This window comes from Diprion similis, chromosome 3 (assembly GCF_021155765.1).
Source record: "Diprion similis isolate iyDipSimi1 chromosome 3, iyDipSimi1.1, whole genome shotgun sequence".
Taxonomy (NCBI): domain Eukaryota; kingdom Metazoa; phylum Arthropoda; class Insecta; order Hymenoptera; family Diprionidae; genus Diprion; species Diprion similis.
The window spans coordinates 10,928,241-10,948,449 of record NC_060107.1 but is presented as its reverse complement, the minus strand read 5'-3'; the positions used below and the strand labels follow the sequence as shown (position 1 = coordinate 10,948,449).

Genomic DNA, 20,209 nt, shown 5'->3' with positions numbered 1-20,209 from the left:
CATTTACCCCAAGAACAATGAAACGTTCAACTTGTGACGAAATTCACCGGTTCTGTTTGTACTTTGAACCCTCATCTCGGCAGACATTGCGAGAACCTCGTGCGTTCTCTTCGCGCGGTGATGCCGAAAACCGGGTCACAAAGGTCCTGTCAACGATCACAGGATCCTGGATCCTGACAATAACCGAGATGCCATCCACCCAGGGCATTCCAAGGAGTGATCATTCACCTCGGAAGGTTCTTGCCGTCGGTCCTTCGTGTCAGAGATCAGAATTGTCTCCCCAAAACTTGGAAGATGAACTGTGATGCTGTGCGAAGACGAACTATTATCATGAGAAACTCATTTTTTTTCTCGTTTTTTCCTTTCTTCCCCCGCGAAGAAAATTGCCACAGATTTCAAATCATAATTTGTTCTCTTGGAAATTTCTCTGTTTTTTTTTCAGGACTTTGTATTGTAATACAAATATGAAAAAAAGCTGGTATATATATATATTTCTGAGAAAATTTGAATTGTTTTTGGAAAACTTTATACAGTTTTCGAAGAATTTTCCGACCCATGAAAGGAAAAAAAAGAGAAAAAAAACGACGAAAAACCGTTAAAAAATTCAAATTCCGAGTTTTGTAAAAAAAAATGAAAAACTGTGAACGTACGAATAATCGCGAGGAGAAAAATTCCGGCCACTTCCAAACGTACGATTCTAATACCTTCGGCATCAGGCCTCTCTCGTGAACGATCCTGATAAAATCCTGCGACCCATGTCGTATGAATTCGGGGCAATTTCCTCGGTGCCCCATGGCATGGATGGGTGAAAATATAGGCAAAAGTGAGTTATTACCAGCATCGAGTCCGGCTGTTCTGGGTAGTTTATCTCGGTCTACAGTCCGTGTCACTTGACAGAGGCGAACCCTAATTATAAAGAGAATTATCGCGGGGTGTTCCTAGCTGTATATAGGTATCAGAAAAGCGGCAGGACGACTGCAAAGGTATGAGTGTAAAGCCTCGCTGCTCCGTACAAACGTCAACTTTTAGGAAGCCACACATGAGGGTGGGGGTGGAGGTAGGGGTGAACCCTGGACGCAGTTAGCGCTCGTTATCCTCGTTACCCTCGAGCAAAGTGAAAGAGGAATTAAGCCAACTCGGCTAGCGATGCTGATGCAGAACCCCGAAATAATTATCGTACCGTCATGTCATGCTTCTCTCTCTCTTCACTTTTGCCTCTCACTTTCCTGCGCAACTAATTTTGTATACAGTATATAGGTACGTGTACTCACGCATGAGTTCCTGCGTTTCACTCCCCAAAAAATTCACACCAGAACGATAATTTGAGAGGATATTATATATGTTGGATTCATACGTCGCATCGGTTCTCGTCAAAAGCCAACTTCTGACGTTACGATTTTTTTAGTTTATTTTTTTATACTGCTATATGCTTGTTTTTTTTTTTTTTTTTTTCAATTCAAACCTTTTCACCGCGCACTACGCGTTTTGTCGAATCACAAGTGTCGTCAAGTTCTCGAGATTTGTGACTTTCGCGACATTGCTTGTTCGGATAAAATTATTTATGATGTTTTGTTTTTTTTTTTCTTTTTTCTTTTTTTTTTTTTTTTTTTGTGCGACACTTGAAAAGTTTTAGATTTGACAAAAATCCGATTTTCTGACAAACTCGATCGCGTTGATTGAATTTTTCAACCTTCACCGATCGCAAAACGAACGTACGGTTCAAAATAATTATATTTAATATGTGAAATTGATTTTTGATCAATTATTCAAAAATATATATTTTTTTTTTCTTTCTTTGAAGGGTGAAAGAAATAATTAATTTCATCGTTTATAAAATTTCAACTCCTTCAAGTGCTCGACAAAAATGCATCGTTACAAACAAATCAAAGTTATAAAAATTTGAAAGAAACATTGAGAAAAAAAAAAAAAAAAAAAAGTCCACCATGGAACTTACCGTAAAATACTAAAATCGGAAGCTAAAATTTTTGAGAATTCTCAGAAATTAGGTAGCTTAAAGTATTCATAGCTCAAAGGTCGTCGCAGTAAAGAGAAAAGAAAGAAAAAATTTGTATTTTCAAGTGCGAAACGAAAGTAGTATTTCGTAGTTTTTTAGATTTTTATTAGAAAATGCAATCTCGAAAGAATACAACTTTCTACTAAGAACTCTTTATAAGAATTTCAATACTAAAATCCTTCAGATATTCTTAGCATAATTGTCAAACTTTTCTCAAAATGTAGTAAAATTTTTTTTCCCCATCACAGTCTGGAAACGTAAAAAATTTTGAGAAGCATGGGAAGAAAAAAAAATTACCACGCAAGTATCGGAGATGATTTTTTATCTTTTTTTCACCACGAGATATCCGTCATTAAGGATTAAGGATTATGGATGCCAATAATTCCTGCGCACTGCTTACGAGATCACAGAAGAATTTTGTGCGGGAAGTTTATCTCGACGTTCGGTTCCTCGAGGCACGCAAACGTCCCTCAACCACAGAAAATATTAATGTTCCTGCGGAAATATATCCTTAGGATTCTCTGCGGCTGGTATGAGATAAATATTCATGAAACGTCCTGCAGAAACGTCGTTAAATAGAGATTAGGACTATATTTCTATAATTCCATTTGGGATGCCTGAAGAATTCCAAATTGCGATATTCGCAGGAGCGTTTTTTTTTTGCCATCTTTAAAAAATATACTGTAAAAATATATTTTTTACTATACCAATAAGAAAATGGTTGTAAATTTTTTTTTTTTTATTCATTTACCGTGAGGAAAAAAATAAACAATTGCGTCATTGTTATACGGTTTTTTTTTAAATATCCAATTTTCAATGTATCGTTAAGATCACCTCCAATGATATTAATTAATTATTTTCTGAATTGCGACGAAATGTATCGAACCTAAATCTTTTTAGAATATTTACAACAAATTTTGTACTTTCTTGAATAGAATCCGTATTTTATAGTCAGTGTTTTAGTTGTATGCAATAAGTCTTCCTGAAAACTCTGGAAATATATGGTTTGAGAAAATTTTGGAAGAAAGAAAAATTATATAAATTCGAATCTTTCAAAAAAAATTGTAAATTTACAGTGAAATTTATCTAAAATATAAAATCTCATAAGTCTCAAGAAAAATTAGTTCTTCTATCGTGTTGAAAAAATATATGCATAACCAATTTTTCGACACTCATGTTCTTCAAATTTGTAGAAACAATTAAATAACCAGGACTGAAGTCTTACAAAGTTAATCCATTATCACAAAATTCTGATCACTGTCAAAGAATTCGAAAAATTCCAAGAGTTTAATCGAGATATTTGATTCTGATCTGAAAACTTTTCATTTATTACGAAAAATTTTCATAAAATTTTCCAAAATTGAGATCTCTTCAATATTATCAGATCAACGAGTTCTCTGAAAAAAAATTTCATAACATATAATAACAATTGTCAATAGTAAATTATTTTTCAATAAATTCTTCGACACAATTAGCCTTATAATTTCGCAAAGGAAAATTCACCATAAATAGAACAAAACGTGACAAAGTAATCAGAAATGAAAAGAAAACGTGTAACAAGAATGAAAAGTTCTTGAATGAAATGGCGTTTATCGCGTTTTCGAAATAGCAAGTAAATTACTTTCCACAACACGAGAAGCGAAGGCTGCAGCCGGCGCAAAACTCATTCATGGTTAGTTAGTTAGTTAGTTAGTTAGTTAGTAGCACGTAAACTAGAAACTATTTGTTCCTTTTTGTCTTTTGACGTGCGGCATGCGACGGAAGTTCGCGTCTTCGACTGGGGGATGAAAAGGCGAGAATCACATCATGCAAGTCTCGGCGTTTGACCTGAATGGTCTTCGAGGCGCGCTTCGGCGCTTGCAATTTCCGCGGCTTTTCTCCACCCGCTTGCATATACATAATATATATTAGCAAGCGTCGAATATGCACGCAAAATCACCAAAGACGGAGGAAAAGTGAGGCGGAAAAATTCATTTCTACCAAACTTTTCCAAACCAAGTTATTCTCGAGTTATCCCGGCACAATTGCGGTTCAACTTTTTCAAATTTAACTCAGAGTTGTCACACGAAGACTGCGTATGAAGTAGTCGATCCCATTTCGATCTACGTACACTCCTTGACCTCTCAAATTTGGTTCGGAATTTTTCACGTCATTGTTCTCACTTTGAAAAGTGCAACGTTTTTTTTTTTTTTTTTTTTTTCTTCATTTGTTTGTTTTTTGTTTCAGATTTTTTCGAAACGGTTCGAATATTCATCGAAAGGGATTTGTTGATAAGTTGAAGAAAAAAAATCGAAAAAATCATGTGTCGGACATCAAAATCTTTGAGTTTTGAACCGGAGTGATGAGATTTTTTTTTATCACTGTTCTCAAGCTTTTTCTGGTTAGAAAAAACGTTAAAAAATTAGAAGTGAGAGTTACTTTACTGCATGTATCATTGATGATAGATTTTCACATGTAATATCGAATTTGTGAAATTTTTTTAGATCTTTCGGAACCATTCTAAGATTCGTAGTTTTTTTTTCGTTTCTTTTTTTTTTTTTTTTTTTTTTTCTCTATCTTCGTCGAAACCGTCGAAATCTTTCTAAATTCTATACAAAATATCTCGAAACGATTTGAAAAATTTTGTTTCAATTGTCGAAAATTCTTGGAAAAATTTATGATATATTTTCAAATCACTGAAAAAATCTCTTGAACTCGTTAAAATCACAATGAAACCGTTTGGAATTTTATGAAATATTTGGTAAACCCTTTCAAAAAATAAATCTAAATTCTGTGAAATCTTTCGATCGAAATCCTTCGTAAATCCTTTGAAAATCTGTAAAACCATTTCGAAACTCTTCGAAAACAAAAAAAAAAATAAATAAATTGATTAGAAAAAAAAAAAAAAAAAAAAAAAAAAAATCCAAACTTTGTGTCAATTTTTTTTCCACCAGGAGCTGGATCGACCCAATTTCACACGGTTTAAATATAACGATTGACGAGTCACTACGTACGTCCTCGACTTGGATTCTGGTGGCGGGTATAACCGTCGTCTGGTAGAGCCAACAGGCGACACGCGAGTCTAGGTAAAGGGGAACAGGTAAGGTCAAAGGGTTACGCCAAGCACGACATGTCAGGTCTCACCGACGACGCGACGCCTCCATCCATGCGTCGTCTGCGTGGGAAAATAGCGCCTTTCTTTTGTCACTGTGTGCATCGCTGTGACTCTGTTTGGTTATTATTTTCATATATGTAGTATAATAATTCATATTGTTTAGTTATTTGTGAAAACGTAATTCATCGAGAATTCCAGTTTTTTTTCAGACAAGAATCATTATTTATCCAGTTTCTTTTGCATCTATAGAATAAATGAAAAACACAAGAGTCGTACGAATAAGAGTTTTCATATTTGACTAGAAGAGAGATCGTTGTGAGCTTTCGTTGAAAGAAATTTTTTTTTTTTTTCTCACCAAATGGCTAAAGTTTTATTAACCCATGATGGAAAGTAGTATATATATATGTATTCCAGATACGACATGAAATTCCTTGAGATTTCCAGCTTTTTTCCATGGGGTATTAAATTCCCTGAAAATTTTCTGATTTCATAATTTCCGAATGAATATTAGACACCCTGTAATAAAACCGTGTGTCTGTAATAGTGACGTAAGAAAAATATCATTTCACGTCTAGTTGTTGAATAATGTCTAGAAAAAATATAAGCATGATCGTTGCAATAACGGTTACAATATTATAACAATTGCAAAAAAAATTTCATCTTGTCAAAAACCATGTTTGATGCTTATTGCGATATTACATCGTTTCACTAATTTTTAGAATTAAAATTAGTGAAACGATGTAATTTTATTTTAAAAATTATTTTTTATTTTTTTTTAATCACATAACGTCTTGACATATTTATTTATTGTTGCATTAACATCGAAATATTGCGATAGTTTATACAAAACAAAAAATATATAACCCGAGTGGCCATAATAAATATGTACAGATACATATTAGATTTTTCGGTTTCAGCTACTGATCTCACACTTTCAGTTAAATATTAAAAAATGAAAATAGTTGAGAACGTTAGTCGTCAGAAGTAGAAATTTTTCTTGCTTTCGGCGTTTTTTCACAAGATCATTATTAGCGGGATTAAAATTGAGCAATCCTAACGTAACGCGATCAAAAACGAGCAAAATTTCTGACGTTTTAAAAAATGTGGAACGACCTCTTAAAAGTTTTTTTTTTTTTTAACTGTCCTTTGGAGTGGGCTCTTTAAACATCAAAAACTAACATTTTGTCACACGAGACTCAAAAAAAAAAAAAAAAAAAAATTGTCAGTTTTTTTGCGCCACCCTAATATATATATATATATATATATATATACACATAAGCTAGATAATCGCTGGCGTTTCCTATTTATGTGGATTTCGGGCTCGTCTTATTGTTAGTCGACTTAAGCGGACGCGGCGAATTTCAGGAAAACTGATTAAGCAAAGTGAATTTGTTAGTAACCGCCGCGTGGCTCGGAGACAAAAACTTTTAAACTCCGTGAAACGCGATGCCTAAACTACAGTTGGGTGAAAAAGTTTATCGGATATCTAACCGTCGCTAAATTTCTCTGTTTTTCATCCAGCCGGAAACTAATTTCGGCATCGAGTGTACGCCGGCAATTGGCTTTCCAACCCTCTTCATCAGTCCGATTGCCTTCCAAATTTAAAAGCCGAGCCTCTGTTCCAATCTCAATTCTACGTGTTTGCTCTCCCTCTCTCCCTCCCCCTCTCTCTCTCTCTCTCTCTCTCTCTCTCTCTCTGTCTTTTTCGATCTTGACTATCTGCGTCAAGTGATACGTTTTTTTTTTTGTTATTGTTGTTGTTGTTTTTCTTTTAGAAGCACCAGATCTGTTTGTTAAATTGCAAGAATTTTGACTCGATCAAATTACACCCTTTTCACCTCTTGTTGCTAAAATTCTTTCTTTAGTTTAATTAGATTTTCAAACCGATGAGTTGACTACGGTTATATTGACCAATTAAGAAGACGCAGGTATTAAAAAATAGAAATTCGAAATAAGAAATGAATAAAATAAAAAAGTAAGATATTACAGTAAACCCGATTTTATCTGAAAGATTTTTTTCACTTTCTCGTAATTCAAATCAAAATCCTAATATCAATAGTATATATCCGGTGACAAAAATTCTCACAATCGGTAAAATTTTCTCAAGAATAAATCTTGTTTTCGGACTGTTATCAAAGAAATTCGATATTATTCCTGAAAAAGTTAATACTCAATAATGGTTTGGATATTTTAGTAAAATTGTCTAAAAAAAATTTATTTTCGAAAAAATTTCTACTTTTTGAGTTTCTCACCTTTCCTAACCAAGTTGAATATCTGACCAATTTCTACAAAAAAAACTTTTTTTTTTTCCTTCCAATCGATTTCCAAAAGATATTGTATACTTTTAGGAAACACTCGAAACACGTCTGGATAAAAACAAAACTCCGTAAAAATTTTGGAAAGAATATTTTCGCAAAAAAATTATAAAATAATAAAAAACTTTCCGATACTCTATCGTCGGAAAAAATAAATTTTCAGATTTCTCAAATTACAATATCGAACCGCGGATTATTTGGGATGAATCAACTCGACTATTAACCGCAATATAGTAGATTCCAGAGCTATCGCGTAGAATTCACCTAATTAAGACATTAAAAAAAGAGAAAAAAATAAAATAAAAAAAATACTTCCACAGAAAAAAAAAAAAATTAACAAAGAAAAGAGAAATAGGAAACAAGGAGAGGAAGTCGGAACGAAATTAAAGCTCTTGTATACAGTCGAAGTATCGGGTTTAATGGAGGGTCTGATGAATTGTTATTGCTTCAAAAGTTCAGGCAATTATTTCCGTCGAAGTAGGAGCCGAGGGTGGAGAGGGGGGGGGGGGGGGGGGGGGGAAGGGGATATCAATTCATCGAACGTGAAAGTGAAAGATCAGCTTTTCCACCACGTTTTTTCCTGGAACACCGAAATGGCAAAGACGTGCCCAATTAGGGATCATCTAACATCTGAACGATGTGACGTAATTAAATACTGTCTTCTCATTATAGTACCTAATGCAAAATTGATGGTATGACGTTGTTAGAAAAATTTAACTAAACATAATTTCCCTATAGCAAGTCCACCTAATTCGTTTTTGTGTTATTTGTTAAATTTCTGTTAGTGAATATAACAGAAATTTTTTTTTTTTTCTATTTTAACATATATATATATATATATATATAGAAATAAGTTGTCATATCAACATTTAATTTGTAATTTTTAGTTTTTCTTCACTCAGTAATACATTGAAAAATGCTCAAATCAACTCAAAACTTTGGAGTGAAGCAGCTGGAACAAATTTTTTTTTTTTCTAACCCTCTACAAAGAACAAATTTCGAATTCCAATTCCAAACGTGAAAGCATCGAATGATAAAAATGATGACTCGAAACTCCAAAAGCTGCGACTAAAATCAAACAACATTAATTCAATTGAAAATCATTATTCTCACCTTGGTATAGAGAACATTTTTAAGCCTGTGAAATTCAACTAAAGCAATTAACCCGATTATCAATAACTTTGGAATATAAGGTACCTCGATAACTATGGTGGGAATTCTATTTAAACATTATTGAGCATTGTTTTGAATTTTCAGAACCAAAAAAAAAAAAAATGTTTTCCCCTGAAATCTGAAAATCATTATCATTTACTTTGGTTACAATAAAAGAACAAAAAAAAAAAAAAGAAAAAAGACGAATTAGCGTATCTGAGTCCTCAGAAACTAAGTATTTCCTTAAGTACCCCGTTTTACCCCCCTCCCCTCCGCCGTGTAAAAAAAAAATAAAATAAAACGAGCCATCAATTAATTAAAATCGCTCCCCAAATGTGAAATCATTTCAATGAAAAAAATGTTAGATTGACGTAATTTAATAATATTGAGTTCACCTGAGTGAGAAGCAGCAGCGATCTCGGTTAACTGATTCAGTTTTACAACTTATTTAATGGCGCGGAAAGAGAATGTAGTCAATGTAGGTGTAGACATATTACCGAGCATTAGCTTCTAGTCCCGGAGAATCGCGGCTCATCCTGATTAATCGGCTTGCAGGAAAAGGTTATCGAAAGGAAGTAGAGACTGCCGGAAAACATGATATAATATTCTGGGGGGATATATTAGGGGGGGGGGGGGGGGGGGCAAAGTGGGCCCCTTGAGAAAATAATGTCTGAAATCGGAATAAAATGTTTACTTTTCATATGAAAAATTATGTCGAATTGTTATCTAACTTTCTCGAGGAAAAGTAATCGTAAATATGAGTTCAAAAAATTATTTGACTTTGACGCGTTGAGAGTAAAGCAGAACTCGAAACGTTTCGCGTTATGCTGCCGCTGTGCAATTAATTGTATAAATAATTTCCGAATAATTCATATTTAATAAAAAGTTCATGTGATTAATTTTATCCCTTGTTATTTAAAAAAAATTGATTTGAAATAGTTTAAAAAAAAAAAAAGATCGTTAACGAGTACTTTTATTTAGAATACTTTGAAATCTTTTGAAATATTTTAAAATTCATTTGCAATACTTTGGAAATTTTTTTAAAATCCTTGAAAATTCTTCGAAACTCTTTGAAATTCTTCGGAATCCTCCGTGATTCTTTGAAATCCTTTAAAACAGTAGATAAAAAAGAAAAAAAAAAAAAAAAAAAAAAAAGGCAAACAATTTCAAGTCCTTTCATTTGGAATGCTTTGAAATCTCTTGAAATATTTTGAAATTCATTTGCAATACCATAGAAATCTTTTAAAATCCTTGAAAATTCTCTGAATTACTATAAAATTTGTTTATTATATCCTATGAATTAGTAATCAATCATTCGTATTCAATAAAATCATTCAAATTTTCCAATCCTCAGTTAAGCAGACGAATTAAGGAATAGTTCATCCCCTCGTCCTGAGCTTTTCGCATTTATTGTAGGTACCTAACCTTCGATCGCCTTGGATAGATTGTAATTTTGTCTCGTGCTATGCAGCCTTGACCTCGTTACCTTGTACCTCGGAAAACTAATTTCAAGATCGAATATCAATACTTATCGACAGTCGCCGGTACGCACGTCATTGTTATCGGTGTTCCGGATCGATGAGAAAGACACGGGTAAATACATGAAGCAGCAGGAAAGCCGTAAGACGACAAGATCGGATATCAGGCGAGGGTCGGGTCGGTCGGTCGGTCGGGTCGCGTACATAAAATTGGCCTCCCAAACGCAACCCTTTTATAGAAATGTGAATAAATTTTCATTTCTCATATTATAGGTTATGAGAAGATTGGTTTTCTTTACCCTTTTTCTTTTTTTTTCTCTGTATGTTTTCCAATTTTTCGTTCTTACCTCGCGTCGAGAAAGTTATTCTCTCGGTGAATTCAGAAATACATATATTATGTATTTCCGTATGTACCTTATATGTATATTAGGGTGGCGCAAAAAAACCGACTTTTTTTTTGAGTCTCGTGTGACAAAATGTTAGTTTTTGATGTTTTAAGAGCCCACTCCAAAGGACAGCTAGAAAAAAATTTTTTTAGAAGTCGCTCCAAATTTTTAAAAATGTCAAAAATCGTCAAAAAATTATATTAAAAAAATTATATTTTCACTATTTTGTTTGATTTTTAATTCATGTCGTGGTGTATTGTTATCGATTCTTTCTTACTGAATGAAAGAAAAATAATTTATCAAATTTTAATATGAATATCAAAAGGTCGCTCGAAAAAATCTAAAGAAATGCACCAAAAAATTGAAAAAAAAATTATGAGCGACCTTCAAAATTCAAATTTTGAACTGAAACTTTGGGAAACTTCTTTTTTTTTTTTGTCTATGAAATTGTACCGTAACGAGAAAAAAAAAATAAAAATAAAAAAATCGATTTTTGACGATTTCTGACGTTTTAAAAAATGTGGAGCGACCTCTTAAATTTTTTTTTTTTTGAACTGTCCTTTGGAGTGGGCTCTTAAAACATCAAAAACTAACATTTTTTCACACGAGGCCCCAAAAAAAAAAAAAAAGGTCGGTTTTCTTGCGCCACCCTAATATATATATATGTATACATACACCTATTCAACTCACGCGATCGTTCGAGAGGCAAGTTCTTGTTGTACTTCATAATTTTGTCACGGAGGTCATGTGGGCGAGTTTGAAATCGATACGTTCTTAAATTAACCTACTTGAAATAAGTTACGATTATTATATTGAAAATTTTGTTGAAAAACGAAACACTTTACTGAGAAAAATTTTTATTTTTCATAGTTAGTAGAAATCTCAGGTAAAACGGTATCGGTTTTTTTTTTTTTTTTTTTTCGTTTTTTGTTTGTTTTTTATTTCTGTACAAAGTACAAATCGGATTATTCATGCAGTTTTCAAAAATAATACAATCTTCATAATCAACCAACGCGTTTCATTCAGATTTCACTCAGATATTTTTATTGAAATGTTCTTCAACCTCTTCATACTATTATCCAATAATTTTATTCAATGGTAATAAAAAATGGGCTTCTAAGCAACATTGAACGCTATATCATTCTGTAAAGTTAGTGAATAATAATTTGTCATTTAAATTGGGTTCAATTCACAGAAAATCTGATGTTGCTTTTTGAGATTGTGGGCCTTAAGTTAGTCGAGCAAAATACTTACAATTAGATTGTTGTATAATGCAATATTTACTGTAATATTAAACGCCAAACTTATTTAACTCTAATAAAGATAATTTTACAAACAATGTATAGTATATCCGAGTCGATATTCTTTCAACAAAATAACAAAAGTAGATTAAGAATTACCTCTTACGTATTATTTCTATATAAACATTTGTGAACTTACCCGAAGAGTTCTCCGAAGATTTGAGGTTAGATCGAAACAACTTATTGAATCTAACAAAAATAATAACTCTTCAAGAAAATCTTTAAAAAATCACTTACATTCGGAATAATTTTGGCGTTGATATTAATTAGCCCCGTCTTTTGTATCGAATTTGCAGGTTAGATTCCAGTTGATTTAAAAAAAAAGGTTTAAATGAGCTTTGATCGTCGCTGACGTCACAGCAGCACTGCAGTGACAATTCTGGCACAGATTAGAGCTAGGGTTGGTATTATTATAGGTGGGTATAACCGGGGAATCGCTTTCCGTCGAGATATCATTCCAGTAATAATTTCCACGCAAGGGGAGGCTGAGCTTGGATTTGCGGTTATCGCTGCCCAATTAGCATCGATTAAATTATTTCTAGATAGGCGTTGTAGCGACGGTGGTGGTTACCATTTTGACTATCGGCAGGTGAACAGGCTTAAATCGAAGCAGACGCCGAAGTTGAACGTTCAAAACAAGTCAAAGCAGGAAGAATTGAGAAATCATCGATTTTAATTAAAATCTGGTTTAACTGAATTAGTTTTAGTGAATTTTATACATCGGATTCCCTCAGTTATTTCAGACAATTAAAACGACACAAATTTTGATAAAACTGTTATTCAATGAATGAGGATTAATCTGAAAATGGTTTTCGATCAAATTATCGAGCAGCTTTTGTTAATGCCAAATACGTATGATTAATCCGATTCCAATGAATACCATAATTGCACGTTTCGGTCGTAAATGAATTTTATGATCAGATGAATGTATTTTGGAATAGAATATCAGATCAATACGTTCAACCTGAGTTGATTTCGATTGAGCTCGTCATTATTTTTTTTCTTATCAATTAAAACAAATCCGGAAAATGTAAAAAATAACGTACAAGTCCATGTGGAAAAAAAAAAAATCTAAAATATTAAATTCTAGATTCGTCGAAACGAATGGAATAAGAGAAACATGTTATCTTAAAACGACCGATTTAGCCCTTTTTAGAATAGATTCAAGTCACGATTTGAAGACAAACTTTATTTCTGTCCCGGTTTGAATACTCAAATTTCACAGCAAACATTGCACAGTCTGAGCCTCTTCTACTAGGTATGTTTCACCTCAGCTTTCTGCAATCCGAAGCCGAGTGTTATTTGCTCGAATCTTAGCCTTAAGCCATTCGGAGCATTTCCGTCTCTAGCCTGGCTGAAGCAGCGGCGCAGCACTCTCAGGAATTTTGTCCCAGAAATCACGAAATGCAAATGTAAAACCAGTGACCAAAGCCGAAACGTTTATTCCGTGGAAATAATTTAAAACATTTCCATTCCATTCAATAAATAAATCGTTATCACGATATATATTTATATAAAACCTCGGTTGATTGTTAAAAGTATCAAATTAATATTAAAGATATTTATTCTCTAATTAAAAATTCTACCTTCCCTCTCTCTGTCTCTGGGATCAAAAAGTTGTCCAAAAACTTGCAAACCATTAGCGATAAGAAAAAAAAAAAACAAAAAAAAAAAAAAAAAATGGGGAATTACAAAGTCGAAGCCTTTCAAAGATTTCCACAAAAAGATGTTAGCGAGGTAAAAATTCGTATCAATCGCCATTAAAGGTCTCGCCATTGTGAGAATAAAATGTAATAGCTAGGCAAAGGAGCAAGCCGTGGCTGTCAGCGATGTTAAATTATACAAGGTGTCCGTATGTCATGCGACCCTGGATTCGAAATGGGCCAGCGACGTATCGTGACGTGCAGCCGCTATATGCATAAGGCTATTATCGTCTATGGGTCGGCTGAGATTGCTTCAAGTAGAGTTAGGTTAGGTTAACCGAGGCTCACCTTGACTCAGTGGCTATGCAGTATCGAACGCTCTGGAAAACTGGGTGATTCAATAGACACCGTCGAACGTTACTGCCTGACGTATAGAGTTAAATTTAGAACTCTTGCCATCTGTGTAATAACGCTCGGTCTCCATTTTCTTTTTTCCCCCTTTTCTTTCGCTGTCTTTTTTTTTTTTTTTTTTTTTTTTATTCCGCTTATTTACTTCTCAACCCCGTCTCTACAAGCTTTCACGTAACGTCAGTTATTACTGATTGCGAAATAGTTAGACTAAGGTCCGCTCGACAAGTTAGACACAAATTCGTGCGAGACTTCCTTTCTAGTAACCAAGCTTCTATGGCCGACTCAACCGGCGTCAGTTTGTAACGGGACGCGGAATGTGGAGAAATGTAAAAGTAAAAAGAAAAAGGTAAAACAAAAAGGAATTTTATTTAAGGCAGACAGACCTGATTAACATCTTAGAGATGCTGTAATTTAGATTTAGTCCTGTTTTATCGTATAGTTTTCGAGAAATTTGAGGTTAGAATTGCTTGTTGTCGCATATTGAACAATTATTGCACATTGCATTCTATAAATATTTATAGTAAAGTCTTCGTATTTCTTAAAAATATTCTTTTACATATATGTGTCTTCGATTTTTTTCAGCTACATTTTGAAAAAGTTTTAATTACACACCATTTCTAAAAAATCTTATAATATTTATCTCAACAATCAATCCCCGTTTTCCATATATATTGCAGAATAGATAGCTTCAGAAAGTCAGCAAACACCAGAATACAAATTTTTTTTCTTAATTTTTCATAATGAATAAAGTTCATGAAAAAAAAAAAACTATGAACTCTAAAACTTGTTTCGATTTTTGATATCTTTGAAATCGACTTAGTTCAGCAAATATTAAAAAAAAAAAGACGAGAACTCAAATTTTTTCAAATTTCTACCGTCAGAAGAATTTTGCAAAAAATCTGAGCGATTATAGATTTAAAAAAAATGGGCATTCGCTATTGACTTGAAATATTTATAAAAAATGAACGGTTCGACGAAAAAATTTGAAAAAAATTCAGGTCGCGTTTTTTACCTAGCAGAATGTTACAAAAAAACATGAAACGATTTTGAGATGATCAGGACCTAACACTGGTCGAATTGGCGTGGAATACCCCATACATAAATTATGCAATAACGAAGCTGTGACAGCGGAGCAACGTCGAAGCTCGAAAGAGCCGAGGATCCAACTCGGGCCAGCCTAACCTATCAAACCGAAACTTACCCCTAACTTCCGCGAATTACCCCCACCGCAGCTTGTTTGCATCGAGTTAGCAAAGGGGCTTCGCCCCTTTCCTCGCCAAAGTTGCGGGATCTAGGCGAGGTCTAACTTTACTTTGTTTACAGAAGCCCCAAGACCGCTGCCACTTGACTATACGATCTAAACTACCTCAATTATTCAGCCTATCGAGTTCCGCGTCAGTGTCGCCATTTTTTATTACAGGCATAATATTTTGATTCGTCGCCTATCGACCATCATCGTAATTTTTCGAATTATTATTCTTCAACTATTTATTCTTTCTTACTAGATTCTTTAAGGTTAGGTTATTCAACTGTGACGTCATCGTCACAGGAAATAGAATATAAAATCCAACCTGATAAAATTGTCTAGAAAATAAAAAAATCCAGATAACCTAGCGTTTCGATTTGTTTATTTGATAAACAAATCAACCATTGACTATATACCAAACGATTGTTATAATCGAAATTAAATAGTCCATCGATTTTGAACACAACTGCTAGCGACAATTGTAAAAATTTTTGAGGTTAGGTTCACGAAGGTTGGCCACCCTGGCGAGTATAACTGTTCTCAGATTATAGCATTTGCGTAATAAATTGTAGCAAATAACTGAGCAGTTCGCCATCAGCAATTCACCCTGTATAAGTTATAATTATATGAAAGCACGATGAAAAAAAAAAAAAAAAAAAAAGATCGAAATATCAATCTCGTGAAATTTCCGCCATGACAATAAAAAAAAATGCAAAAATAAATTTCTCAAATTCCCTGCCGCCGGTTTGCGTAAAATTTCGAGATATAATACGGTCGTAGAAAAAAAAAAAAAAAAAAATTATCGAGATCTAAACCCGCGCTCGTAACTCCTCGAGATCTCACGCTCGGTACTTTTGCCGCAGCAACAAATGTATGCATGATTTTTTTTTTTTTTTTGTTTTCTAAAGGATATACATACTACGCTTATACGTATATTCGTGATACAATATCTTAGAAATATTCCAAGAACCGAGATCCCGAGGGAAAATGGCGGTCGTAAATTCTTGTTATTTTTAGAAATGCGAACAAATATTCACCCTAACAAGTTCATAACCTAACTCACTTCGTCGAACTGAGTAATTTTATTTTTAGCAATATCGTTCCATCATTTCTCAATTATTATTATTATTAAAGAAATAATTTATGTGGCGTTAGGTATTTTTTACGACCAACAAAAAAAAATTTTTCTCGAGTTTCCATAGAGATAAATAAATTTCGACTCTAAACATCGAGTGATAACCAAAATCTTTGTTTAATTATTACTTATAAAGTTTTTTTTTCTGTCCTTTTTACGGTGATAATTAAATATTCAAGTTTTTCGATGATAGTTACAATACGGATGACTATTCGGAAGAAGAATTAAAACGTTTTCACCAGGATATAATGGACTTTATCGTTATCAACGTTATCAGAGATTGTACGTTTGAGGTTTAATACGAGAAAGTCGAAAAGAAAATAGAAGGAGTACGAAGAATATTAATTTTTAAACTGTGTTTATCAATTCTATTAAATTCCTAGTTTGTTATTAATTATTATTTTTCAATCAAAGTATTTCAAGCGCAAGACTGCTCGTTCGTTCAATCGTTATTCCCAATAAAAAAAAAAATTCAAAAAAATCGCTAATTTTTCTTAAACTCCAAAAAATATCCTTCTATAGTTTCTCCAAAAACAAACTTCATCCATTAAAACTATCATTAAATTTCTTATTTTAGTGTAAGAAATCAAATTTCCACGCTTATAACCCTCTCCTTAAAATATTTTCCTTTAAATCTTTACAATAAAAATGGCGTTACACCTATAAAAACGATATATTCCAAAAAGACTCACCTCAGTATCGTTCCACCACATATGTAGTCTGTAGTTCCTCAGTATCGTTGGATTTTCGTTGATATGATCGACGGCTAGTTTAACCGAAGGCATAACGCCACGTCCCACGTGACTTTCCGGCACGTGTCTACCGTAAGGGAAAAATCCGGCGATATAAACATCGCGACGTTTAACACCCCCGAGGTTTATCGGTTTCTGTGCGTTGCACGAAAGCAAAAATATCGCTTCCACGCACAAAACAACAACAATTATTTCCGCGCACCTCACTCGACGCCATCGCCATTGACACCGTCGCGCACTAACCGCCATTTCACAATCCGATTTACTTTCTTTCTCCTTCTTTTTCAATATTTCCAATTTTCTCTCCCCTTCATTTCTATCTCACTTCCCTTCTCTCCCACCCTCCGAACCCCCGCCATCCCTCCCTCCCTCCCTTCATCCCCCCCGCCACCCCCAGGCCCACCCCCCACCCCCCCACCCCCTGTTTCAGATAATCTCACCGTCGATATTCCCACGTGCGAATCCTCAACTCCTGCACTTCCATTTCACTATTGTATTATGATTATTGTTGCTATTGTTATTGTTATTAATTATAATACAGCCGTTCGGAAAGCATGGTCTTATTTATCAGGTCAACGATTTTGTATTATTATAGCTACACATTATTTTTCACTATTCTGTATTCTGTAGGCTATATGTTATATTGTTGTTGTTGTTGTTGTTATTATTATTATTATTATTATTATTATCGTAATCAACAACAAACTAAAAGAAAATTTTATCCACCAACGCTTGAATTAGCGAATAAAATGACGTTTTTATACGATTGTAACCTTGTCACCGTTGACATATAAATTGGATAATAATTTTTTGAAACAAAATTATCTAACGATTAATTCGATTCGTATAATATATTGGTTTGTTTGTTAACTTTTTTTTTTTGTTTTTCTTTCAAATCCCATATTGTAATTATCAGTTTCTCACCGTTGTTGTGTGTTTTCACTTGTTTTCCGACATTTGTGTTTCGGGTTGTTCGTCATCTACTTGTATCGAAGAATTTTGCATAAAAAATTTGTTAAAGTTTTTTGTCTAACGATGATTGCTTGCCGATTTTTTTTGTTTTTTTTTTGTTTTCACGGTCTCACGAGTGTTTCATGCCTTGCCTTGCCTGACGACGATTCTGTTTTTCAAAATTCCTTAACCTCGTTTTCACAGTTTTCAAATTATAATTCAATACCGACGGTATTAAATTTTCGATCCACCGTTTCATCTATCGGATTTCAATTTCCGTTGAAAACTTTCTAATCGGCTTTGGGCGTTGTGTGAGTGAGAATTTATCGCTTCTGTACGTATTTATTTATACCGATCTCTCACATGGTCAGCAGAATCGATTCTACCCTCGGTTCATAAATTCGCTACGATTCTATCGCCGTCCTTCGAATCTGTATTAAATATTTACTCACTAATGTCTGTCCTCGATATTTTCTCGCGTAATTCATAATCTGGTTACTCGAACTTATGCCTTCGTGATTTTGTCATTTCTGCAGTTTATTTGCAATAATTCTTACTTTTTATTTTTTATTTGTTTATTTTATTTCATTTTTTTTTTTTTTTTTTTTTTTTTTTATGGACCGCTTGCTTTTTCCACGGTTCGAATTTTCACCGAAAATCCGACGGAGATTTGATGCGCAGGCTCAACGAATCCGTCTGAAACATAGAAATGAAATTGGAATTTAGTGAGCGTCGGTGAAAATCGATTAAAAAGAATAATCGTTAAAAAAATCAGGATTTGAAGGGTGAAATTCAAATGAATCATGTGATTCAAGTGATCGTAAAACTACATTTGTTCAAGTTTTGTCAATCGGTGTTTGATAAACTTCTTCACAATTATTCTCAAGGGACGTAAATATTTAAAAAAAAATTGTCACAATCATCAGATATTTGGAGAAAAAATTTTCAACAATTTCCAAACTTTCCTCAACACTTGGAATATAGAACACCAACAAGTTTTGCATGATTTTCAAATATTCTACGAAAATGTCTTTACACTTGTTTGGAAAAATAATAGAAACTGTTTTCACCGACAAGGATTTAGTTGCATTCGAACAACTTTGATTATCACTTATATAGTAAAACGATTATCATTATTTTTTTGCAAAATATCCTAAACATCTTTCAAGATCATCGTTAAACTTTATTAAAGTGTTTAAAGATCTTCTGAAAAATCTCCAACGAAGCTATAAGAGAATTAAAAAAAAAAAAAATTATCCTTTGTACAAATTTCGACAGAAATTTTTTCACAATTTATCGAATAACTCTCAACCCTTTAAGGTAAACAATAAAAACGTAAATTTTGACGAGAAACAAAAGTTTGGTATGAAAAAACAAAAAAAAAAAAATCACGACACGAGCTTTCTCGGAGTTTATAGAAAATGATAGAAAAATATTTATCTAAAAAATTTTTGACAAACGGGTGATGGAAAAAAAAATTTTGTGCAAAACGTTGTAAAATTTTTTTTTGTTTTCAAAATTTCCTTAATTATCTGTAAAATAATGATGCAGCGTCACGTTTTCATCGGGGTTGTTAATTCGATGCAACGAACAAGCAATCAACACGATTGTTCCGTCGTATAATTAATGGCAAATTCTGCGCACGCATGTACTGCTGGTCAAAGTGTCGATCAGCCAGATTACCGTCGACCCTTTGAAAGCCCGAAACAAGCTGATAACGTCGAGGATTACGAGGCTTGAAGATTGATTTCATACGAAAGCTTCCACAAAGAGCGAATAGAAAAACTGAGGAAAAACGCAGCGGTGGAACGCAGTTTGAAAAGGCAAACTGAGTGAAAAACCGGATGATTAAAAAAAAGCTGTGAACTTCGCTTTCGCATTCCAGTTGCCTAGCTGCACAAAGTCCTTCGTTTGCACGGATTTGATTCAACTTGGCCACGCCACGTTAAAGAGGCTTTTACGAGTTGAAAATCAAATCCTTTAAACTCATTTTCTCTCTCTGGACGATCACGGAATTCAAACTCATTGTCAGTATTCATGAAATAAACACAATATATTCGTATAAAGTATAATTACGACGATTTTTTTATTTAACTATGCGACGAAAAATACTAAAAATTATTTTTCAAAACTGTTTAGGCTCTTGATACATCAAAAACTAACATTTTGTCACACGAGACACAAAAAAAAAAAAAAAAAAAAAAAAAAAGTTAGTCGGTTTTTTGGCGCCACCCTATTATACATACATATATAAAAAATTATAATTCAGTTAGATATGTATTAAAAAAAAAGGTCGAAATTTGAATAAGAAAAAAAAAAAACAAAAAAATA

The 20,209-nt window shown here is 33.4% G+C and overlaps 1 protein-coding gene across 5 annotated transcripts in view; it reads right to left on the bottom strand.

The window, feature by feature from the left end:
* LOC124404226 (gamma-aminobutyric acid type B receptor subunit 2) overlaps positions 1–17,241 on the bottom strand; it is a 160,127-nt gene extending 142,886 nt beyond the window's left edge. For all 5 annotated transcript variants that reach the window (XM_046878185.1, XM_046878186.1, XM_046878187.1 and 2 more), the window contains exon 1: positions 16,868–17,241. In XM_046878185.1, coding sequence (XP_046734141.1) covers positions 16,868–17,176 — 309 coding nt within the window. In that variant the 5' untranslated portion in view covers positions 17,177–17,241. The remainder of the gene's footprint in view (positions 1–16,867) is intronic.
* Positions 17,242–20,209: the final 2,968 nt, after the last annotated feature.